General features: G+C 38.9%; 5 protein-coding genes across 6 annotated transcripts in view; 3 read left to right on the plus strand and 2 right to left on the minus strand.

The window, feature by feature from the left end:
• Positions 1–1,780, plus strand: LOC111259874 (uncharacterized). The gene is made up of 2 exons (XM_086968045.1): positions 1–17; positions 314–1,780. The coding sequence occupies exon 2, from the start codon at positions 451–453 to the stop codon at positions 1,498–1,500; it is 1,050 nt and encodes a 349-aa protein (XP_086824171.1). The 5' UTR covers positions 1–17; positions 314–450; the 3' UTR covers positions 1,501–1,780.
• An 820-nt stretch (positions 1,781–2,600) lies between these two features.
• Positions 2,601–5,653, minus strand: tsu (40S ribosomal protein S12 homolog tsunagi). The gene is made up of 4 exons (XM_022832198.2): positions 5,353–5,653; positions 4,419–4,572; positions 4,035–4,174; positions 2,601–3,837 (listed from the first exon to the last, which is right to left on the minus strand). Exons 1-4 carry the CDS (start codon positions 5,417–5,419, stop codon positions 3,686–3,688), a joined length of 513 nt encoding a protein of 170 aa, XP_022687933.1. The 5' UTR covers positions 5,420–5,653; the 3' UTR covers positions 2,601–3,685.
• A 126-nt stretch (positions 5,654–5,779) lies between these two features.
• Positions 5,780–9,412, plus strand: CCT8 (chaperonin containing TCP1 subunit 8). The gene is made up of 3 exons (XM_022832195.2): positions 5,780–5,920; positions 7,318–7,562; positions 7,664–9,412. Exons 1-3 carry the CDS (start codon positions 5,896–5,898, stop codon positions 9,029–9,031), a joined length of 1,638 nt encoding a protein of 545 aa, XP_022687930.1. The 5' UTR covers positions 5,780–5,895; the 3' UTR covers positions 9,032–9,412.
• A 1,284-nt stretch (positions 9,413–10,696) lies between these two features.
• On the plus strand, positions 10,697–21,130 carry Mitofilin (inner membrane mitochondrial protein mitofilin). Its single transcript, XM_022832200.2, has 11 exons — positions 10,697–11,373; positions 13,022–13,270; positions 15,421–15,639; positions 15,945–16,056; positions 16,245–16,423; positions 16,608–16,840; positions 18,643–18,757; positions 19,001–19,176; positions 19,360–19,581; positions 19,808–19,951; positions 20,055–21,130. The coding sequence occupies exons 1-11, from the start codon at positions 11,208–11,210 to the stop codon at positions 20,286–20,288; spliced, it is 2,049 nt and encodes a 682-aa protein (XP_022687935.1). The 5' UTR covers positions 10,697–11,207; the 3' UTR covers positions 20,289–21,130.
• Positions 20,893–24,958, minus strand: part of LOC111259877 (uncharacterized) — a 7,758-nt gene continuing 3,692 nt past the window's right edge. For both annotated transcript variants that reach the window (XM_022832201.2, XM_022832202.2), the window contains exons 2-3: positions 22,152–22,305; positions 20,893–21,785 (exon numbers count right to left, since the gene is read on the minus strand). In XM_022832201.2, coding sequence (XP_022687936.1) covers positions 21,655–21,785; positions 22,152–22,305 — 285 coding nt within the window. In that variant the 3' untranslated portion in view covers positions 20,893–21,654. The remainder of the gene's footprint in view (positions 21,786–22,151; positions 22,306–24,958) is intronic.

A 24,958-nucleotide genomic window follows, 5' to 3' on the forward strand; every position in this document is an offset into this window, starting at 1 on the left:
CCTTCTGTGCTCGTCGTGTTTGTAGTCACTCGCGACATCGTGGGATTTTAGCAAAAATTAGAAACACGTATCGCCTTGAATGAAAAACTTATCCTTATTATTATAAAAAAAAATATTGCTGTTCTAACAACTTGGCAGTCATTTGTAAATTAATAATTTTCTAGATTTTTCATCATGGAATTATCTGAAGGCAACTGACAAATATGAGTGAAATATCAGTTTAGAATCTGCAACAATAAACTCTGCATGCGTCCTACGGTAACTGTGAATGACGTTACTGTGAACACTCCTATAATGCGTGTTTGTGTGATAGGTGCAGGGGCAGCTGGCTTGTGTTGCGCCTACAATTTACGAAGAGCCTTTATCAAGTACGTCGTTTTCGAACAAACTGATCAGCCGGGTGGAACATGGGTTTACAACGAGCAGGCGGATAACAGCGTACACTCAAGCATGTATCGAGATCTTCGTACCAACCTTCCCGTAGAGATAATGGGTTATCCCGGCCATCCATTTCCTGAAGAAGGTCCATCATTCGTGCATCATTCGACGGTGAAGAAGTACCTCGATGATTTCTACAAGAATCAAGTTGAACCGTATGGAAACATCAAGCACAACACCAAAGTTGTAGCTGTTCGCAGAGCGCTAAACGATTCGCACTGGGAAGTCGACGTGGTAGAAGCTACTGGTGATAAACGTACTGAAAGCTTCACTCATATAATGGTGTGTAATGGAAAGTATACGGTGCCCCGTTTGCCTGACGTTCCTGGTTTAGAAACTTTCACTGGAACCATCGAACACAGTCACGGCTATCGCACACCTGAGAAGTATGTTGGAAAGCGAGTACTCATTGTTGGTGGCGGATTTTCAGGGACCGATATTGCCCAGGAAATTTCGTCGGTAGCTAAAGAATGCTTCCTTTCGCATGGACTGAAGGCCCCACTAAAACTTCCCAATGTAACTGAAAAAAGCCTGTTAAAACGCGTGTCTCGAGATCGAATGCACTTTGCTTCGGGTGACATTCTGAGTGGCCTGGACTGCCTGCTATTTTGCACGGGCTACAAAATTTCTGCTCCGTTTCTTAACGACTTGGTAAATGTTGATGATGGATACAGAGTGCGTGATCTCTACCGTCACACTATCCTAATCACCAACCCAACAATAACATTTATTGGGTTACCAAGTTGTATTGTACCCTTTGTGGTGTTCGACTACCAGGTTCGCTTAGCAATTGAGGTTTTCACAGGAGAGATGAAACTTCCCGACGAGACCGAAATGCGCAAAGAAGTTGAACGCGAAGAAGCGAAAAGAGAAAAGGCTGGTCTATGCCCGCGGAAGTTTGCCCATGATATGAGAGGAAACCTATTGTGGGATTACCTTCAGACATTTGTGGACGATGGTTTCGGTCAGTTAGATCCTACTGTAAAAAAGGGATATGTCGCGGTAAATGAGGCGCGCTGCAAGGACGTCGTTGGATATAGAAACATCAAGCTCAGTCTATAATTTAGATCATTAAGCAGTTGGCCGGCACAAGGTGTTCTATATATACAGGACTAATAAGGTTATTTCAAATAGTCTTGTCGAGTGCTTTGTGTATGTACAGTAAATGAAAATAGCTGTATGGAATACATAAAATAGAGGAATACCTAAAAATAGTGCACATATATTATAATACATTTTTACGCTCTTTTTAAACGATTAATTTCTGTCAACCACTTAATAAGTGAATGAAAGGTGTTAAATTGTACTTTTTGCGAAATAAAAACATAGTTAAAGAAACAAATTAAGTATTCTAATGCTTATGTTGGATTTTTGACTATCAATCAATTTTTCGTTGACTAATAAAAACTTAATTCTGAAAGGTTGTAGATTGAACCATACTGATATCATATCTGTCGTCCTACAGTAGCAAGGCGACCATCTTATTATATAAGATATATGCTGTTGCACCACGCGTCCTCGTTCTCAGATAAAATACAAAATTTCTTTACCGAAACACAAGTACCAAATTTCTAAATCAATATCTTCACTGTTTAAATTACCCACCACTAAAAACTCGTATTAATTTTGGTATTGTCATCATTTTCTTCCAAGCTTAAAATTGGATCACCATTCAAAAAACCAATTCTAAGAATGGAACTGGATATTGAATTTTTGTGCTTGCATTCTACAAGTGCATCCACCATTTGGACCGAATCATTCCTTATTGCCCAGTTCACAGTTAACCTGCATGTTATGTATTTGGATGAAGCGGTGTTTATGAGTAAGGAAAACTCAGATGTTAGGCGGAATGAATAATCTTCTCCTTTATATTCATGTAAAGCATCATCACCTATTTAGAAATCAAGTGTTTGCATACAAACTAATGTAGATATAGCCATCCTTTTTTGTCTCTATACAATAGAATCCATAATATTAGAGTGTAAATGAGAATATTGTACATTCGAATGCCTCGGAAACTTAAAAAAGTAGAAATCTGTGGCAGAAACGCATAATGCTACAATTAAGTCTCACATCGTCCAGCTGCGGTGGCTTGTTGGAAGTCCGTTAGTTTAGAAAAGTAGAAAAACGAAAGTATAGCGTTAGCATCATAAGGCCAGGAATAATCAATACAATATAGGTCACATATTTTATTCAACGATTAAAAAGGTCAGTGCAGGTCCTTTCTGTATACTGTTGTTAGCTAATCTGTCTGCGTTGTTGACTTTAGAATAATTAAATTTGTTGCAACAGATGGACATTAAAAAAACTGCTATCGTCCTGCTTCGAAATTCTAAGTGTTTATTCGACGAAGTGAAAGCAAAATACTAGGGATATCATTCTTTGGACTTTTTATACATGTATATATATTTCTGCATCTCCTTATATGACAGTATACGTAGTTGCTCATTCCTTTTTTTTCGCGTTGCCAATCCGTACTCCGTTTACCGCTAATTCCCTATAGTGCATTTACTTACAAATATATCTATCACGTTGTTACATCGATACATTGTATGTAGAAATCAACTGCTGCCTACTACGAACAACCGCTTACCTCGCTACCTAAACCTGGCTGCTAACTCGCAAAGCCTCAGTTAATATTATGCGCCCCATGTGGCTTCGTATAAACAGCGGCTGTTCTGATTGCATATACTGTTACAGCACTGTTTTTTTTTTGGATTGCGAGCTAGGCGAGCCCTCCGGCGTTCATCGCATAGTTGTCAGCCTGCAGCATCTATGTTACCGCATTTTGCTCCAGTCCTACGTTATAACCCCTTATAAGGCTTTTGTATAGATTCGTAATGTTCATCTACCTGCGTGTTCGCAGTAAACTGGGATCAATACGCGAATATACAATAATGAATTTATTAGCTTTTGACCGATTAAGTTCCATGCATTGTACATTGTAACATATTTATAAATAAAGAAAATGATCTATGATACACAATGCTGTGTTGTTCTTGGATTTACATCGCACGGAAACTTCGTCCGTAAAAAAAAAACGAAACGTACGAAATGAAGGACCTCTTGCCCCTTTTCTGGCGTACACGGCATCTATACTTATACAAAATGAAAGGCCATGCCTGCGTTCACCATTAGATCTGAACAAGCAGCAATTCTACAGAACGAGATTATACGTCTCCTTCGTAAATCTTGTTGGTGTATCTATGAGGCGTTGAGATATAATGTGTAGGCCAGAAAAGATTATCTATCGTCGTGACTTCCCACTGCGTTTTTTGGTCGGGCCCTTAACAAAGCACCAGTCAACTTTAATTTCCTGATCGTAGATACTTGAGCCGTTTAACTCTTCACGAGCTTTTTGAGCTTCCTTGAACGTGCTGAACTCAACCAACGCGTATCCTGAAATCGATGTCAAATACATGTTCCAACCACATTAGTACTCGACACTGAGAGTTTGAACGCTTGTTTTTACAACGCAAAGTAAGCGTTGTAAAACACTTTACATTTTTTCTTATTTATAGATCAGTTGATTTAAGTTTTATACAATTTGCGTAAATGCGTGTGTCTAAAAGCTAACTACCCTTAAGCGAACTAACCTTTAAGAAAACCGGTTCTTCGATCAAGGTTGAGATGGAGATTTTTTATTTCTCCGTAATCAGCAAATTTCTGGTAGATATCGTCCTCCTGTGCCTCTTCATTAACGCCCGTAACCACCAAGATCCAGCCTTCCACTGACCTATATAACGAGAATACCAAAAAGCATTAAAAATTTGGAGGAGCAGTTTCATGGATGAAAATATGCAATGCATTACATATGATTGACCTTTTATATAGCAAACAAAAAAGGAAATATGTATTTGAAGTATGCGAAGCCACAGACACGGATATATATATACTATTACAATCCAGGAACTGCATCAGAATATTTAATCAGCGGAACAATGGTTAACAAATAGTTAAGAAGATATTTTCAGCTTTACCTTTGAGGTCCTGGGCCGCTGTCCCTTTTGTTATCCTGCTGTTCATCATTGCCAACAGCTTCGTAATGTCGAATGTCTTCGCGGGCGGTTCCGTCACCAGTGAAACCGCGACCCTTGCGACGAGTCGCACGCTCCTTCAACTTGTTGACATGTTCTAAAAAACGAAGTAAGATTCATTTATAAAAATTGCTGTCAATGTGCTGAGTTTTATATGAACCAAGCAAGCTAGAAATTTGTAATTTTTCTAACAATTGAAATTAAATCAGAACTTCTTGGTTAAGCTTCAACGGGCTAGATTCGGATTTATAATGACCTTCGTCACGTATTAATCGAGCTCACTTATACACGTTCTATGAGTATCCGTGGTTTGAGATCTCCTATCAGGAGTGGCTAATGACCGTTTACGTTAACGTAAATGATAGGTTACTACGGAGTCCTCTAACGCGTTTTGTAAAGATGAACGTTCAGTTTCAAGAAGTTCATCCAGTTCTGTAATCAAGTACAGAAAATTTCAATTGTATGAAGACTGTTCGTACAAAAGGTTACGTTGTCATTGCTAAATATAACCATATTTAATAGCCACGGATGTGCTAGTTATTCACTTATTTATAAGCAACCATATCCTAACAACTAAGTTTAAAAAACAGAAATATTTAGTCATAGCTGGACGGTCAACTGCCACTCAACATAATTACACTACAAAAACGTTAAAAAGAAGTTAAATTTTCTACACCGCATTTAGCTAACGTTCCTAGAAACAGTCACCTTCCTAAAATGTTGTCCATTAGCAAACGAACACGGTGAGAATAGTACAATCATACCGTACGTTCTGATCGTGTCGGAACCGAATAACAGTCATAAGATACACCAACTTATGAGGCGTTTTTTTTTTATATTAAGACTACATATTCCTGATTATAAACAAACCACTTACGTTCGTCGTCCTCAACTTCATCCTCAAATTCTCCGGCTTCGCCTTGAAGATCGAGTACGTCCGCCATCTTGCACTGTTCTTTTCGGCAGAGTCAGTGTTTTGCTTCAGCACCATGCACTTCATAAGTTCCGATTGTTCGTCATATTTGCTCTGCATTTTTCGAAAATGGTCGACGTCTGGGCAGTTCTTCGAAACCTAACACTAAACATGTTCCATGTCCACTATCAAAATGCTCATTATTTTCATATTTCATCATTTACAGATTGCCTACTACCGAGATCGTTGTTAAAAAGGTGTTTATTTGTTAATACAACAAATTCTGCTACCTCTGTTTTTTTTTCAGCGCAATGCATGTAGATCCGCCTTAACTTGACGATCGCAACGCCCCCAGTAAACACCGCGCTAAACGATTTGTGTTAATAATTGGACGTCGTCTGCTGTTGTACCGATAAAAAAGGCAGGATTCGTGTAGCCTTGAACCGGCACGTGTGAGATAACTTCATCTACCTGTCATTTCGTGTTAATTCGTTAGCGTCAAAAATCATGTCAGCCATGAAGAACGCTCCAGGTAAATTTTCGAAGCAGTTTGATGGCAAAGAGCATAAACTATGCAGATGCCAATCCTCATGTAGGCTACACCCTATTTCACAGGATTCGAGATGAAGCAGCGCGACGCTTTCGCCGTTTGAGGCATAGAATATCCTCGAAAAACTTGAATCGAGTCCTGAAAGTTCAATGAATACTAGTAAAAATTAAGACTTAAAAGTCTCTTCGTAACAGCGTTTATCACTAGTGCTATTTTCAATTTTTATGAGATCGGTACGGTGTCAGAGTGCTCGACAAAACTAATGTCCAATTCTGCGTATTCTATATAATGTCTGTATGTGTCATACAAACGAAGTATTACAGTTTACCGAATTCTGGGTCAAAGACTTCACGACGTTAAACCGCCGTGACCGAGATGGGTATGTCTTCGTGTAACTAATGCAACGTTCAAATATTAAGAAGAATCGTAAAACGTTGAGATGCTGAAAGAAACTAGTAAGCAGAAAGGTTTTAGCATCCTGCTTCCTCACGAGCAGCTAAGGTTAGCATTCAAGCATAGGCGCTAAGGTTAGCATTCAAGCATAGGCGCTATTTTCGGATGGAACGAAATTTGGTCATGGTAATGAATTCGGTTCGGAACACTTGATTGCTTCAACAAGTGTATCAGGATTGCCTTCCGTTTCTTAGTGGGCTGTACTGAGAGTCATAAAAATTAACCTCAACTGATGAAAACCTACTGATTCAAGGATCTTCACTGAGTATTTACCGATAATTCAGTAATAATAATAATAATACTGATAAGGGGCACAACCTTACTTATCTATATCTGCTGTCCGCAAGCTAGCGATTCTCTGAGGAGCGCGTTTTGATCCCATAATTCATATCTGGTTCTTGCCGCTTCATACATACAAATCTAGGTTTGGCGATTTACCGCGTTCTAATTACTTCTCAAATGCAATGCTATGGTCAGCTGTCATACGTAGACGCTTATCCTGATCTATAGGATAGTACTGTAAAGACTTGTTAATAAATGGAATAACTCGAGTTGTCATTATATAGCCACTGGCATATCTATTGTGCTAATCTCTTGTGAGGGCATTACGTATGTGAAATTCAACATTCGGTTATTTTATGGATGATCGTATGGAAATTAAGATCTAAGTCAAGCAATATTTCATCGGGTACGCAATTTTTTTTCGCCTAATAGTCAGTTCAAATGTAACTTCCATTCGTGACGCAAACCTAATATAGCAACAGCGCTATACGTGAATTTTCAGGGTCTGCAGGCTTGGATCAATGTGGATATCAAGTACCCCAAATTGATTATTTTACATCTTGGGTACAGCCTAAATGAGAATATTGCGATTTACATTATAGATATGTCTTAGTTCATATGATGTATCTTATTTTGGTATGCAGGACTCAAATCGATGCTAAAGGAAGGCGCTCAACACTTTTCCGGCCTAGAGGAGGCTGTACTTCGTAACATTGAAGCGTGTGGAGAGTTGGGTCAAACGTTAAGTTCGGCGTTCGGTCCGAACGGGTTAAATAAAATGGTGATCAATCACATTGAAAAGCTGTTCGTGACCAATGATGCTGCTTGTATTCTCAAAGAGCTTGAGGTTCAACACCCAGCGGCTAAGATGCTCGTTATGGCTTCACAAGTAGGTTGTTTTTGGATAAGTGTTATCTACGGTTTCCTTTAGAGCATATTCAATATACGTGAAGTTTTATGATGCTAAGAGTCGTTTTACTTCTTTTGCAGATGCAAGAGTCAGAGGTAGGGGATGGCACAAATCAAGTTTTGATGATTGCGTCAGCACTACTTAGCGGAGCCGACGAGCTTTTAAGGATGGGTATTAAGCCAGTAGAAGTTGCAGAGGGATACGAACTTGCACTCAAAAAGGCATTGAGCATTTTGCCTGAATTAACTGTTAGCGAGGTTAAAGACTACAGGAACCAAGCGGAGGTAAAGAAAGCCATACGCGCTGCTATAATGTCTAAGCAACTGGGTCATGAGGACTTCCTGGTCGATTTGGTGGCGAAAGCTTGCATCTCTATTCTGCCAGAAGAGACTGCGTTTAATGTCGACAATGTGCGCGTTTGCAAGATTCTCGGGTCGGGCATCACCCAGAGCAGCGTCATCCAAGGAATGGTCTTCAAGCGCACTGTCGAAGGCGATGTTACGAAACAGGGTTCAGCCAAGGTCGTCGTTTACACCTGCCCATTCGACTCGATGCAGACGGAGACGAAAGGCACCGTATTAATTAAAACCGCGCAAGAGCTGCAGGATTTCAGTAAGGGCGAGGAAGATATGCTGGAGGCCCAGGTAAAAGCTATTTCTGACACAGGGTGTAAAGTCGTTGTCACCGGAGGTAAGGTTGGCGAGTTGGCTCTTCACTATTTAAACAAGTATGACCTAATGGTAGTTCGACTTCCGTCAAAGTTCGACGTACGTCGTGTGTGCAAAATTGTCAATGCAACCCCTTTGCCAAAGATGTGCACACCTACACAAGAGGACCTCGGTCTCTGTGATTTGGTCTATGTGGATGAGATTGGTGATACGCCTGTTGTCGTCTTCCGTCAGGAGGGACAAGAAAGCCGGATTTCATCAGTGATTATTCGTGGCTCGACAGACAATTACATGGACGATGTGGAGCGTGCGATTGATGATGGAGTGAATAATTTCAAAGCTCTCTCGAGAGATGGTCGACTCCTCGCAGGTGCAGGCGCATTTGAAGTTGAACTGGCCCGACGAATCCAGGCATATGGTGATACGTTGCCAGGATTAGAGCAATATGCCGTGAAGAAGTTTGCTGAGGCTCTTGAGTGCGTTCCAAAGGCTTTGTGCGAGAATTCGGGCGTGAAGCACATGGACGTACTGACCAAAATGCAGGCTGCTCATCATGAAGGCAAGACAAACACTGGCTTCAATATTGACGGTGATTATGATAAAGGATATCTAATCGATGCCGTTGAAGCAGGCATTTTCGACCTACTCTTAACGAAACAATGGGCTCTTAAGTATGCGGTCGATGCGGCTGCGACGGTGTTGAAGGTTGATGAGATGATCATGGCCAAACCCGCTGGTGGACCTAAGCCCAAAGAAAATAAAGATTGGGATGAAGACTAGGTCTCTTGTTATCATCTTTGAATAAGCGATTGCTGCTTGGGCGAAAAATATACATGAAGCAAAGGAATTCTACCAGTGCGACACGAAACCAGATTTCGATAATTATCAAGATTGGTCTCATCATCTGGCCGAAGCTAACCTATAACACAGTGATGAAGTACCATCAGCTGGCCAGGCAAAGTTGCAAACTAGTTACTACTAATATTACTATATATGAACGTATAGATCCAAAACACATTTCCATGCATATTGTGTTTAAGGAACTAATTACTATGTATTTTTTCACCACTTAATTAAAAATGGGGAAGCTTTAAATGAGAAAGTGCGAAATGGGGTGCGAAACAAACGAATAAAACATAATAAAGTTTGTTTACAATATTACATTTGAATGATACTTATTCAATATATTAGGTGTTCAGATGATGTTTATAAAGTATTCACATGTCAATCGTTTTTTCTTAGTTCATTAAGTGTGTTTGTAATTTGCTAAGTTGCCAGCAACGATTTCAGCTTCGTTAGAGCATAGATCGCAATAAAATTACGAAAACATTAAAAATGCTTAAGGATGGCAATCATTTTATGAAGTAGTTGTTTGTATAAAAAGAACAAAATACTTTTATGTATATTGCAAAAGCTACTGATGGCAGTTTGTTTTGAAAGGGAGAGGCATGAGCGCGTGAAATTACACAAGGTAAGGTTGTTTAGGGGTTCGTAGTAGACAAAAATAGAGCCTAGGCTGCACCTCTGGACTATCCGTAGAGACCAACCAAATTGTTATCCCGCCATCACGTGATTATTTACATTATGTTCTACTTAAACTGAAAAAACGAAACGAAACATAATTTGCGATAAAGATATTTTAGGAGAGTAGGCCTAAATGGAACCTGCTATGAAGTATTTACTTCATCCAGACTAATCCAACATCGTTGTTGTTATTTAAAAGCTTGCTTTTCAATTTATAAATTTGCAAGATGGAGATTTGCACACCCACACTAATTTGAGGGCAAATCTCGTAACAGATAATACAAGGTTGTGGTTTCAAGCACTGACCAGCGCTTAGCTAGGTAATCGACATTACCTAATGAATATTGTGGAGGCATAAAACGTATAGAATAAAACTAAGGCTCGACAGTAAATGATATCCAAAGTTATTGATTTCTTTAGCGTAGTATGTAAACTTAAGCGTACCAAAAAGATTTCGCTTTGAAGTCGTACATGCTTATGGGTGGAACCTAAACTGTAATGAACAAGGAAGTAATGAAGGAAATACTCTGCAACCGTTAATATTAAGAAATAGTAGTAATATTAGTAGGAGACAGTATTTATTATGATTAGGGTTGAAACTATAGACTTAAATTGTACTAAACATTCATTTACATCTGGTTATTGTATGAATGCTTGACAAAGGTGATAAAATTTATAGTTGTTTAAATTTAAAACAAATAAATTTTCTGCTTCTTGATGTCAATCTTATGACAATAGTTCTCACCAGCCTACAGCTATTGCCACAAACTTGTAGGAGGCAATACCATAAAAGCGGATTAATTGATTATTTCCATTGTTGATTTGGCTTATGCTATACACCTCTTTAAAAATTTTCATGCGTTAGTCGATACTATTATGTAAGGTAAAATCGTTCGCATCACTGATTTGAAAATTTCGAATTTATCGCGCGACTTGCTCGTCGGGACAGCATTCGAATCAATTTTGAGGCAATAACGATTGTAGATAAATTGTCGAACTAAAAAAGCTGTCTTGCGATTTCGAGTTTGTTGCCAGCGATAGTTCTATCGGGTATCAAAGGTTGTACTGAAGTTGATTGTGGTTAATTAACGTTTGTTATCAACGAACTTCTGATTTTCGGTCTACCGCCGCGACATCTAGTGTCGGTCGCCCCTGCTGGGTCAAAGTCGTGTGCTTACCGCATATCGAATAGCAGGGATCCGGGGAGTAGTTCAGCCCAGGTCGATTTCGCCGGGTAGATAACTTCACCTTGGATGTCGGTTCGCCCCCCTTAAACCACAACAAAAGTTTTCGACTTTTAGGTCGAAAGAAGGAATTACGTGCTTGTGTACATCCGTAGATGTGGATCGTGTAAGTGCAGTGACAACCCCGAAAATACAGGAGGTTTACAATAAGAATCTGAATCAAAGCTGAGAGTATACCTATCGCTATAATGCTACGGGCCGCAATCTTGAAGAATGGTTGGACGTCAGCACGGGCTGCGACTAACCGTTTATCAGTCGCAGGCAGTGCCCCCAGCCGGGCAAAGAGTAGCTATGCCTATAATGGTCTTGCAGGAGGTACCATGGGAAAGGTCTTCTTGGGGGCAACAGTTGTCGGTACGTAAAACGAAATTTGTACGGCGTAAATAGCAAAAATTGATAGATGTCTCTAGTCAACTACTAGGCGTAATGACATTGGAATAATTCCTAATTAACAATTGGCGATGTGTGAGTTAAAGGAACTAGTCCCGCACGAAAATCAGGGACAGCAGTAATCTTTTCGTAACTTGGGAATTCGTAACGCGATGATTTGATAATCTGTTTTAATGCATCAGTCGCGCATCTGCTGGACTATTCGAGATAGTAATATTATTACTACGTCCAAGTTGTTATCTGTTTTAATTTAATGTACGGCTTCTCTGGTAATGTAGTATTGCTTCTGCTCAAGCTGAGACCGAAAGTCCATTCGTTTCATTTCTCTACCGCCCTGTAGTGGCAAACACTAAATATAGACGCTTAGAAAATGCCTATGGATGACAGACAGCTCGTTTCAGCAAAACATGAAACTTTAGACAATGCTTCACGTTCAGTTCATGCTAGAGCTTTCAGTAGTTCTATTGACTAGTTTAGTAACCAGTTTGCAGAAAGCAAGATGAATATTTGAACCTCACGCACGATCCTGTCCGTAGGCATTGCTTCAGACAAGCAGTTCCTGTTCCCTAGTAAGTTGAACTTGCGTACTAACTATCGGCACGTCGTAATCTTCTGTACTACATACTCATCCATGAATTGATCTTGCAGCTACAGTACAAAAAGTGACCATCAAGGGTGAGGAAAATAGGCTATTAGGGAAAATCTATACAAGTACGTCATACCTGTAGCCGACGATTTGTTCAGAGCCTACGAGAATTGAAAAGAATCGTTTGCTTTTAGATCCTGTCCTGAAGAATGAAAATTCTTAGGCTTTATTTATAAAAGAATAGTTTGAAAATAGGACGAAGCCGTTCTGAACTGAAAAGTCGGACCACCGATCACATAATGAGGCAATATTTAGCAAAAAAACAATGATTGTGTTTGAATTAAGCAAGTGAGAATAGACGACCCTACTGGCCAAAGTCCGCCGAACAAAGTCATATTTACGTGGTCCCTTTGACTTTGTTTTTTATTATGATCATATATAAAGAGTGAAGTAACACTTGCTGTTCTGGTTTTCACGTCCAATTCATTCATTGCATATGTATACGACCCCCTATCCAAGTGGTACTATTAAACACTACAAGGGTAACGTTGTTATTGTTTCCGAAATATGTATTATAATAGCTACATTTTTTATTGCAATTTTTAGCTTGGTATGTATGATAGGTGGAAATGGATTATTGGAAATAACGAAACTCTTTCTAGGCTCCATTGCTTAAAACTCGAACTTAGCAGTAGTGCGCTTAGCAGAAATGACACTAAAACATGTGCGATACTTGTACTAAAGGCTATTGGTGCTATAAGCTGCACAGACCCCTACATCAAAAGGATGGGCTTTGATAGACGATAATCAAGCAGTCATATTAAAAATCCATCTATGATGATCTTCTACTCTTTATAAATCTTTAGAAATAACCATAGCTCTGCCTAAAGATATTAGGGTACAAAGGATCGCATGGTTTTTATTGCGATTTAAAAAACTACACTGAGATTTCTCTTCTTTCTACTGCTTTTAACTAGTTATTATTTCATTTTACGAGGTTTCGCGAAAATTTTTATTTGTTCATAGGAGTTGGCACGCTTGGCTATGCAAGGATAGATGCTGGGTTTGCGAAGACACTAAAAGATGCCGTACCTGCGATCGAACCAGTTCTCACAGCTCTGGGCTGTGACACTACAGGAGGCAGTATTGCGTCGTCGTCTAAGGGCAAACCCGCTCCTGTCAAAGGGACGTCCTCAGAACAGTCATCTCTCTTGAAGAGCAAGCCGAAAGTAGAAACACCAAAAGATCAGGAACTTAAAAAGTCAGCCAGAAGTGGTTAGTATGTTGTTTCCTTTTGTATCCTTTTTGTATCTGTTGTTTACTTTTTTTAAATACGTACGTTCGTAATTTTAAACATTTAAACATCTGTTTGCTCTTACTGGTTTCGATTAAATTGTATATCAAACTTGAAGGCGCTTTTGGCATTGCCATATCGTGGCTATTGACTTAGTAGTAGTATCGTCACGCTAATAACGCTAATAATTCATAAGTTGTAGAAGCCCATGGAATATGCGTGATCTTGAGTCATAATAAACTTATAAAAAAAAAGTTGGCAGCACATTACTATTACTCTTACCGCTCCCTCATTTGATAAAACCATATCTCACAGGTTTTGCTGATTCATAAGGAAGTATCCACTTGGGCGGAGATCAGGACGCACTTGTCTGGGTAACAACTTTTAACAAGGAATTATTCATTTTACTTCCGTGAGGACATGTACCTGATAATATCGCAGCTCCAAATACAGAATTTGTTTTGAACATAATTTGGAAAGCTCCTTAATGCCTTGTTACTCAATGGACATACCCTCTATACGCCACAAAAGTTGTATGGTTCTGCCATTCGGGTCTATATCTCATATATACCATATTTTCCCCATGCACATTTAAAATAGCGTGGAGTTTGTTTTTTGATAAGCTTATTGACTTAATAAAGGCCTAGTTAGTTCATCTATGTTGTGGTCATTCTTTGCGAGGCGTATGTTTAATATTAAAATTAAGCAATCATAACTTTCATTTATTGACAGGGGACCAGTCTGCAATAATGGATAATGGTATTGTATTTGAATCTATTTCTTTAATACAAGTATTAAATACAAATAATTAGGACTTATTTAGCTGTGGTTCAGGCTACGTAAGTGCGGATTTTTAGTAATTAATTTATGGACGACAGTTATTACTCTTCTTTATTTATTTGAATATTTTGTTTCGAACAAGACTCAATTTGAAAATTCAATGTGCAGTAGGTGCGTAACTTGCAACCTGGCAAAACCACGATCGTAATATCGGGATCTATCGCATTATCCCGGAACCGGCACCTATTAACTATCACCAAGCGCCCCGTAAAGACATCTACTGTTACTGCCATACCGGACTCAGTTTTGTTTTGTATGCGACTGAGACTACCATAAGGAGAAATGTTAAATGGCAAAGAGCTTACCAAGTTGCAATAAAATTCGCTAAGTAACTTTCCTTCACTGCTTCTTGAACTTACTTATTACTGAACTGAAAGTGGATATCGTGTTTCGCAGAATTTTGCGAAAAGTTGATTTAGAATAAAAATAGTTTAGTTCGCATTTATGGGACTTATGGCGCGGGATGTTAGCCGAACGTGGTAGTTCAGATAAAGCACGAAAAAAATGTAACGGACTACCAGGAGCCTTCAACAAAATGTGTTATATGTAGGATTTGATAATGTGCAAAACTTAAATAGTAATGAATATATCACCGTTCTGTCGAATAAAAGTATGAAATTGTACAAAGTATAATGTCTATATATATATATATTATTATTATGTCAATAATATATATTATTTATTATTGACATTATACTTTGTGCAGCTTGCTACACATACAAAACATTTGTAAGAATTTTGTAAGAATAATTTAATATACTAAAATATAAATATAATTTAGTAGTTATAAATTATATAATAATTATTATATTATTAACAAATAATAAAATAAAAATTAAAAATACGAAGTGAATAAAATACGAAGTTTCTTGCTGCTTTTTAGCAGTGGTGTTTAGATGTCTTGCTAAGGTCAGTTATTTCAACCATTGGTTATTGGTATTATTAGTGGATTGTATTAGGTAATACATATGCGACACGTTAATAATTTATGGGTGCAGCAATACTTCTGTGAGCATCGAATAGTTCTGTAAATATATTATTTAAAAATCCTCCGCATGAATTCCTTTTGCGGGGTTTTTTGTTGAGAAATTTCGTGCTCAAATCTGCAAATGAGGATTTGAAATGTGTGCTGCCATTCTAGCCTTGCCATTAGAAGTAATAAAAATACACGATTACAATTCAGAAAGGCTGGGTTTGGTTTGCATATGTTCATAGGCTATACGCGTTATATAGCGAAATCCTGTAGTATGCGCCTTCTGATATTTGTTTCATTTCGTTTTTATGCTTTTAGACGACACTGTTAAATCTGCGTCGGCCACAGCGGGCGATTCAACAAAAGAAAGAGAACTTCGCCGTCAAAAGCAGAACTTCATTCTGGAACAAGCTCTTCGTGATGCTGGGACCAATGCTGAACGTGCAGCCGTTGAAGCTTCCTCGGAACTGGACATTGCCGCTGAAAGGACAGAAGATTATGCAACAAAACTAACGCGAGCCCTTGACGAGGCTGCTGGTAAGTCAATGTAGAAAGATATGATAATGATTTTCATATAGTGTGCATTTCGTTAAAAAGAAAAGGCTACCGCTATCAGATACACATCTGTTGGCCGTTGGAGTCAACCGTTCAAAAGCGGGGACTTTCCATTCTAGTTCGGTGTGACTTAGCAGGGTTAGATGCGTGTCACAATTTTTCGGTCGAACTTTTTGTTTAAACAAAAATGTGTTTTCCGAGGTATGAGTTTTTTTATTGAAGTTCTCTCGTCGCATCAAGCCGACCTGCACTGTGTATGTTTACTGATTTGACTCTTGCAATTCTAGGCAGTGACGATCATCACATGTGGGTGGCTGCGAACGAAGCCAAGGAAAGCCAGAGTGCTTCTCAAAAGAAGGCCAATTCCAAAATGGCAGATGCTAATAAGGCACTGCTAAGGTAAATCTCATTGTTCAAATAATAACCATTGCCTATAGTCAAGATCATGAAGGCAGCCCTCCTTGAAGTAGTTTTCATGCTTTGGATTCTTCTGTACACTATATGCTAAACTGGTGGTTAGAATGTATTCGATCATTCTATTAATTTACTGGACAACTATCCCATTTATCTGTTCTGTTATAATATAGGCTAGAAGAGACTATTCACAAGGGTCGCGCTGACCCCACTACAACCGACAACATAAATCTTGACCAGGCTGAACGGAATCTGACTAAGCTGCGAGAGAAGATTGACGGCGCTTCGGCACGGGCTGATGAATCGCTTAAGAAACTTAACCTTGCTCAGAAGTTTAGCGCGGGCATCGAAGGTATTTGAGGAAACCGAAAATACTGCGATGAATGTAACTCCCATTGAGAGACGTGACATTTTTAAAGCTTCTGCCCGTGAAGTTTACAGTCAGTCTCTATAGCTTTTTTTTTGTTTTATAAAATGGATAAATATGCGTAAGTTCGAAGTTAGTCACCCAAATTTTCGACTGTTTTTCATTGCAGAGGGAAAGAAACAACTCATTGAAGAGGTTAATGCACTCTTGCCACAAGACCGATCATTTGCTGATCTTAACAAGCTAACGCCAGAAGATTTGAACGTACTGATTTATCATGCACACAAGAAAATTCAGTCTCTTCACCTTGAGCTGACCCGTATGCAGCTAAGTGACGATGAAAAGGCTAAACAATTCCGGCAACAACTTTCGGCTCTTGACAAAGAGATCGGACGACAAAAGGTTAGAAAGTAAACATTTATATTCGACTAAATATTGTAATATCCGCATCCAATAGTGGCTAAAATGTATAAAATTTAAACAATTGTAAATGTATGTGAGTTACCTATCCATACTTTGTTTAAGATGTAATTAATATATGCCTTTCCCTTTATATATATATATATATATATATGTGTGAGAGATAAGGGATTCTTGTTTTTTCTATTTGCCATACCTTAAGTAAGTATTAAGTTATTGAGTTCAACAAGGCATTGTCGATTGGTAACAATATTAGGATGTAAGCCTAGATGAAACGATTTAGTGTGTTTAAGGATATCATGTAAGTCGTTACAAGCACAACAGGCACCAGAAAGTTCATCTATGGTTTATTCATCTATTTTAAAGCGGATTCGAAAAAGCATCAAATGGTACCGGTAGACTCATATGACATGAACCTCGACACAACCCAAATGTGTAGGCTAGATCAGATGAAGCCTGTTTTTCCCAAGGGAGCACTGGGCCCGTGCACATTCTGGTATAACCGTTACACGTATTTGCTAGAAGACACGCTGCTGTCTGTTGAGAATTTCTAATTCCAGTTTGGCTTCCGAAACCGGCCACCTACCTGAAATCCATCTGGCGAAGGGAGAAATTATTGGTTGAGGTCGACCCAATTTTTTCCTTGGCGCTACTGGCGCCATCGTGGGCGGAACATGGAAGGAATTACATAGAAAGAATCGTTGTGCGGCATTCTGCTACGGAGTCCACGGCTTTTACCATTCTGTGTATGTTAATAAGTTGTATTATGAGCCAAGCGAAAGCTGTACTCGTGTCCGCTTTAGAGGCCTCAGTAGACGATATCACACAAACTCATACCGTAGGACATATGCTTGAATAGCGTGGTGCACAGAAAGACAGCAGAGTCGTAGCACTCTACGCTATTAAATTTCTTATAAATTTTAATATTAAAAAAAATAAGCATTTGGGGTGGGCCAGGGATAGTTCGTTTAAATTAAAAATTTCTCTTATGCTTTGTTTTTGAGGCCGTATCCAGACAAAGACATACATTTTTAATATGTGTTATAAGTGTCACTGTTGACGGTCACGATTATTCAGTATAACCACTATTCATCGCGATTATAGTTGATGTTTGGGATCTAAATTACCCGCTAGTTATTCTCGAAATACAAATCACAAAAAAATTTGTAGTAAGTGCGTGTCAAGCGATATTATCAATTCAAATAGATACACGGTCTTAAAAAATTAATTGTTAGACCTTACTTGAATGGCCTTATTGCTAATTGGCAGCCTCCTCCTCAAAACAGCCGTTGATTTTTGTATCCTTTTTGAAGATCCTGATGTATTAAAAATGGTTTTTATCCTTTTTTTGTGAGGGTTTTAAATCTATATCCTATTAAGAATCTTGCAGCGTACCACATAGAATTTTTTCTTGAACTTTCCCGATATCACATGAAAACTGACAATAATCTTCTATTTCTTATTTAAAAATAAAGTTTCTGGTCTTGTTTACGCTTTGCCCAGCGCCCAGCCCAGAGATTGGATGGTAATTGACCATAGCTTAAGTTTTTGTTTTTCGTCATGACGAGTTTGTTGTTTTATTCTACAACGAACTGGCCTCTGGCGTTAGGAGTAGCTGATGAATTTGTGCCCATTACTGCCGCTGAAGTTTTCCTCGATTTGCTTACAAGGTGCCTCACAAATGATGATGATTTAATTTATCAGCTTGTTGCAGGTTACAAAAAGGTACGATTTAGCGTTAACAAAAAAGTTAACTTCGTTTCTTATTGCATTCTAATGAACAGAGCGAGGTAGCAAAATTGGTTGCAGAAAAGGTCAGCGAAGAAAGAGAACAATTTGAACTAGAATTACAAAACCAACTCAGAAGGCAGGTCGGCGTTCATACAGAACATTTGAAAGGTAACTAATTTGTAAATATCGCCAGTCGTATTTAACAATGTATTATATATCGCTTGCCATAATACCTGAAGAAAACCTTCAGTTTTGTATTGAACCATTTTTTCACTGTTTTGACGAAACAGTTTTGTACGCTTCCTCTACTAAGATTTGTTCTAATTTGGTGCATGATCTATAAAATTGTCATGTGTATTAGACTTTATCGATAATCCGAACTGTGGACAACCTGTCTTAACTTTAATGCAGAGGCGCTCGAAGACCAGCGTGCTGAGTTGTTTAGGAAACATCAGTTTGATACAGAAAAAGCTCGCGAAGAGGAACGGTCACTGCAGGTTGCCCGTTTGGCGGAAGCTGTCGATCTACTGCAGAAGATGGAGGCATACCTCAACGCCAGGAAACTACTTGACGAGGCGTCCAAGAAGGTCTGTGAGAAATATGATCTTTCAAGTGTTTGCTTGAATTTACTTGTGAAGCTTTTGAGCCTACATATATATTAGCTAAATTTTTTCTTACTTTTATAAATCTCAGTGCAGTAAGTCTCAAAGGTTAGGAGCGACAGCGAAATTGCCGGAAGAAGGCCTACATATATTTACCTTTATTTTCAGGCCAAATCTCTTTGGCTCTCTTGCGCCTCGCTAAAGCACATTCTGGCTAAAGGTATCACGGAAAAGCAAAACACACCACAACCGCTTGCTGCAGATATCGTTCCACTACGTGAAGTATCCGAATCTTCCGAATTTGTAAAGGTCGTTTTGTCCACGATTCCTGACGAAGCTCTCAAGCGTGGGGTCTACCCCGAAGTAGTCCTCAAGGAGCGCTTTTATAAGGTTGGTTTTACTGAATAACCGATGACACCGGTTTTGTAAAGACCTTTTGCATGTATCGGAAGAAATACGTCTAGGTATATAGTGTTTATCACAGTCGAACGTTTTCGAGTACCAGATTGTACTTTGCCGACACATGATCTCACTGGAAATTCAATTTGGTGATCAATGTATACTTCATTCGTTATTTCACAGGACTGTCATAACTTTATTATTCTTATCTCACTAGGTGGAAACTGCTTGCCGTCGCCTTGCACTTATGGAGGACCAGAATGGTGGCGGCCCAGGTCGCCACTTGCTTTCCTACTTGATGTCGTTCTTCATGATATATCCGAAAGCGGTGCCCCAGGAAGAGCTGGACAAAGAACAAAAGGTAAAGGGAGCTGAGTCAGAACTACGGTAAGATCTGTTCGCTGAACAGTAAACTAATATTATCGAGTATCTAACATTCGATTATATGCTCTCTACTTCTTCAGGTTAACCCTCTTATGTGGGACACTTTGGATATTCTTTCCCGGGTGCGCGCTTCACTGCAAAAGGAAGACCTGGAGCAGGCGTTGCGTTACGCCAATCAGCTGAAAGGCCAACCTCGGCAAGCGGCAAAGGATTGGATTCACGAACTGCGCCTTCTTCTTGAAACCCGCCAGGCAGCGAGCGCTCTCATGGCATACGCGGCCGCAACTTTTGCCCAAGATCAGCCGAATCAATGAATGGGGCGTTCGATACGGGCTACTGAATATACGTTCAACGCAGGAATGAATGCGGCTAGGTGTCGGGGTTTAGTACTCGGAAGCTAACTTATTTTAGAGAAATAGGCCGGTATTGGTTGGTACGCATGGAGTAAATAAGCATATAGATTATTTTGACAATTCTGCTAAATTTCTTACGAGAAGCGTTAGATAAAGTATTGATGAAGGCAGACATATGTCAACGGGTAGTGAAGCTGGATTCTGTAGACACGGCTATCGGGCCTTCATTTTTCAAAAAAGGTGACGCCAAATGGAATCGTAAACGCATGTTTATATTGGAGTCGTAAATGTACCAATGTTGTCTTTAGTCTGGAATGGATTACCAAGGAATGACTGACGAAGACCTCAGTTAAGTGGATGTTGGAAGGATTTTGAAGTAGGGCGGCCAACAATGTTGGCACTTGCAGTACATGTTCAGGCATGAGCCTGGGAGGAAATCTGGACAGGACAATAGTATAATAATCGGTAGGAATGTTTTAAGCAGACAATACGAGAAAAAGGTGGTGTCGTGGTCAGATTTCTAATTAAAAAATGTAGAATAAGTAATCTGCTAAGTTAGTGCCGATTACATAGCAGATGTGTGATTGATGGGTGGGTGTGTGTAGAGATATACTGAAGATTGAATCCGCTTATACGCATATGATCTAACCGTAACTGTCATGTCGCGCGGATAGGAATCAAATAGCTAATGGACGTTAGGATTAAGGCCATGGAAATGTAAATGACACAAGTGCTTGTTGGGGAAAGCAGTGGCTGTTACGCAACGGGTTAAATTCTTAATAAATTTATATGAATTAAAAGAACTTAGCGTTTGTTGTTCAAAATGCATTGTTCTTGCATATTGTTTTTCACACATAAAATTCGCACGAAATTTTTTATTAGAAATATATATTGAATTGATATCTTTGAAAATTTTGATGTTTTACATGTTTAACGTTTCAGATTTTGTGAGGTGCATCAGAATGTACCTACAAAACACATACGTCACCAGTCAAACGAGGATTCGAACCGTAGAGTAATACAAACAAGAAACGTCACGTAAAAATATTGGCATTCGCTTTATTTTTGTCAGCTTACGTAATAAACAATTAGTATAGTGACGGTCAATGGTACTATATAAATATTATCGTTTTTAGTTCAATTACTTACTACGATTTCCTTTATGACTGACTGGCCATCTTTGTAGCGTTTTTGTGCACATTCATGCAGATTGTGGCTCTTTTTTCTTGTAGATGAAACGCGAATACGCGACCAAAAAAAGTGTTCTTAACAAAAATGGCCTGCAGAAGAAGCCGTATCAGAGCCAAATTAATTGCAAGTGGTGACTTTACAGTTGTTCATTAAATGACGTGTTCAATTTACCTGCAATAAGCTCTTTTGGTGTTCTTTGTGGATTAACTGTGAATGATTTTCCCGTATGCAAAAACAGTTCCGAACAAGCAAGGCATACTGCGTTGCCTGTAATGAATGGGACAATGAGAGTGACGCAGTACTGCACGATTAAAATGGGTAAAAGAGCAATAATGGCCAGTTTGTAAAATTTGTCTATATTTATTCGAAAACATACGAATAGATTATTCGTATAACGGTATATTATTCATATATCGTTATTTTCATGTTGTTCATCATCATGTTAACGGCTCAGCATTTCATTAATACGAATATGTAGCGAGATTAATATTGCTCTTGAATAGAAGTATTGAGTTCGTGTCGTGGTCGTAATCGTTATCTCGATGTAAATCGACTGAAGAAGGCCATCGTTTTCGAAGCTTCATCAGCGATCATAATGGTAGCAGTAACAGCGAATAGTAAGCTATCACCAACCTAGAACGAGGACTGCAAGTGCTGCTGGATGAAAGAGTATACCGACATACAAGCCGATCGCTGTCGAGATGACCACACCGGCTGCTAGGAAGTACGTTAGATAAGGCTTTTCATTTTCGTCCTCTTCCAGCTCCAGTGGTACTTGCTTCTCCTCCTAAAAATGAATTGTATAGTAATCAATGAATTAGCGCTGATGCTCTTTGACGAAACTAGTTAATCGTAATCTTAGTAAGTATATAATATATTTCACGAATCATATGGTAAGCATGGTTAATTAATGGACGTGCAATTTTCAGTGTCGTAGAAATTCAGTCGAAGTGAACATAGTAATTATGTTTTACATTGTAAAACAGTTACTCTTGACAGGAAACAACAAACTTCCTAGGTGTTTACCATGCTCCTGTTATCATCTTTCCTCATTGAATTTATGAAACCGGTTGCTGCAACGATCGCACTAACGCTACTTACTACAACGTAAGTACTTTCATGTACGTCCATTGAAAGTTACTCTTCTACTATTTCTTTAACTTTGTTCATATTTATTGTTTGTATCACCCGGTTAGTTCTGTGGTCAGTCCCTTGTTAGTTCAAAGGCACAATAAGCAATGAAACAATTTCTTTTACTTCGAACGCTCCATCAATCAGAATTTCTATGTCATTCGAAGGTACGGCGATAGCAATAGCTACCATGCTGTTTGTTCCGGAGGCGTGTATATGTAGAATATATATTTTCACATTTCATTTACCAGTAATGGCCAAATTACATCCAGTTTGATAGACATTATTTCGACGGCTTCTGCATTACATCAGGTCAAAGAAGAGTGTCGAGGGAAATTACGCTCGCCACTATCTTTGTATGTCATTTTTTTCTTTACAATGCACGGCAGTCACCTCAGCTTTCACTGCTTACTAATAAACTGATTCGTCGTACTGTATAGTTTTAGCTTCAAGCAGAAAAATGCTTTCACACGACAGGCGTTTTCAGAAAAACGGAGAAAGCCACCCTTTACTTACCTTTGGTATTTACATAAAATGGGATAAATTTGAAACAACCTATTATGTTAATAAATCATATCGATACAAATACCTGTCGATGCTAAAGTCACCAAAAAACGGCACTGCTGCGCCAATAAGCGCGTTCTTAGGATGCCGTCAAGTAACATTCTTTTAAATTGAGGTGCTTTTTGTTGTCTTTGGATTTGTGGCAGTAAATTTTTCCCTGAGTTGGAAACCTTAAACACAGACACTTCAATCAGCTAATTTCTTCGTAAGTTTATTGATATTTATCTTCATTTTCGGAGTAAATTCTGTTGAATGGTATTTATAAACGACACCTTACGTTACGGCTGAATTCGACTGTCCTCTTTATCCTTAAGCACAAACATACATATCAAAACGTGTGCTTAATTTATTCTCCTTATAGTTTATAATTAGTTTTTCTTTTACTACGTCCCAAATAGCCATTCTCCCTAGTTTAAACATGCTCAAAATGTTTCTTTCTATCATTTTTGAAGTTTTTATAACGTATTTTCAATTTCGTCAATATTTAAGACAGTTCACTGAGGTGTAACATCGTTATTTGCCAAGGGATTAATAGTAACAAGTAAATTACCATAAATTAATATACGCTATTACATTCAGCATTTATATTTTAGTAGTACAATTATGGTATAATAATAATAATAAATATAAGAATGGTCCAATATCCGCTAACAAATGCTAAGACGCTTTGTGCCGGAATCTCAAGTGACGGTAATAATCGACCCTTGAGATTGCACTATACTATTAGATCGACCTTTTTGCGTTTGCTTGGTACCAACAATTTCTCTAACTCCCTTTTACCTAACTTATTCTGAATAAAATATTCCCTATTATTTTTTACCAGTTCCATAACTTTATCCGCGCATCTGTCGGCAGTGCACATCGACAAAATGCGTTTTCGACACCTTCTGATCTATGCATTTCATCGAAGCTGAAACACTACCGAACCGGCTCGGGACATTCGTTTTATGTACGTGGTACATTTACCTTATGCACGGTAACAACGCTGCTATAGCTACAAGTACTGCTCAAAAATGGTCTGCCAAATTTGAAAATGGTGTTTGAGTGTCAGAGGGTGTCCCCTTTTTTTTAGCCGACCATCTGGGTTCGATGACGACCATCTGGAAGATGGTGTTTTAAGGGAAGGCGGCAGACAAACAAATCGAAAACTAGCCAGAAAAAGAAACGAGCCACACGACCATCGTTAGCCACGCCAGAGTCTTTAGATTTCGACAGAAACTTGAAGCTTGGTTATTTCATAAACTTTCTGAATTACAACTTAACGCTATCTTTCAACATCTCGCCTGGTATTATGCGTCACGCGGTCACAATAACCAATTTCTGCACTACAGGAATTCCTACAGGCAATGAAGTAAATTAATTAAATCGGCATGAATGGTTCTAAGAGACAAGCGTATCGCTCAGCACCCAACCCAATTTTCATCCCAAGAGAAGGGCTTCTTTTGTATCTGATGGAATTGCAAGGGTTAAATTCGCTCGGAGTTTTTTCTTACGACCTAGACAATTTATCGGTACGCTTATTTAGTCCTGTTCCGTCAAATCAACCGAACCGTTCCAGGAAGAAAACTTCACACATGAGGCCGGCTCATCCTGTTCTGACAACGCGGAGTTACACAAGGCAAGGTCGTCAGTTACCTTTCTGGACTTCAAATGGATGGTTTTTATTGTATGTTCTCCGGACCTTGCGTTGATGGCTTTTTACCTTTTGTGTTTCACTGGCAAATTAAATCCAGAAACACACATTT

The sequence above is a fragment of the Varroa jacobsoni genome, unplaced genomic scaffold (assembly GCF_002532875.2).
Source record: "Varroa jacobsoni isolate VJ856 unplaced genomic scaffold, vjacob_1.0 scaffold_376, whole genome shotgun sequence".
NCBI classification, from domain to species: domain Eukaryota; kingdom Metazoa; phylum Arthropoda; class Arachnida; order Mesostigmata; family Varroidae; genus Varroa; species Varroa jacobsoni.

Coding starts and splice junctions, on each gene's coding strand:
- Mitofilin (XM_022832200.2), top strand. CDS start 11,208: ATGCTACGGGCCGCAATCTTGAAGAATGGTTGGACGTCAGCACGGGCT. Junction 11,374..13,021: donor CTTGGGGGCAACAGTTGTCG/GTACGTAAAACG, acceptor ATTTGTTCATAG/GAGTTGGCACGCTTGGCTAT. Junction 16,841..18,642: donor AAGAGATCGGACGACAAAAG/GTTAGAAAGTAA, acceptor TCTAATGAACAG/AGCGAGGTAGCAAAATTGGT.
- LOC111259874 (XM_086968045.1), top strand. CDS start 451: ATGTATCGAGATCTTCGTACCAACCTTCCCGTAGAGATAATGGGTTAT.
- CCT8 (XM_022832195.2), top strand. CDS start 5,896: ATGTCAGCCATGAAGAACGCTCCAG. Junction 5,921..7,317: donor AGCCATGAAGAACGCTCCAG/GTAAATTTTCGA, acceptor TTTGGTATGCAG/GACTCAAATCGATGCTAAAG. Junction 7,563..7,663: donor TGCTCGTTATGGCTTCACAA/GTAGGTTGTTTT, acceptor CTTCTTTTGCAG/ATGCAAGAGTCAGAGGTAGG.
- tsu (XM_022832198.2), bottom strand. CDS start 5,419: ATGGCGGACGTACTCGATCTTCAAGGCGAAGCCGGAGAATTTGAGGAT. Junction 4,573..5,352: donor TGAAGTTGAGGACGACGAAC/GTAAGTGGTTTG, acceptor TTCGTTTTTTAG/AACATGTCAACAAGTTGAAG. Junction 4,175..4,418: donor AGCGGCCCAGGACCTCAAAG/GTAAAGCTGAAA, acceptor CTCGTTATATAG/GTCAGTGGAAGGCTGGATCT.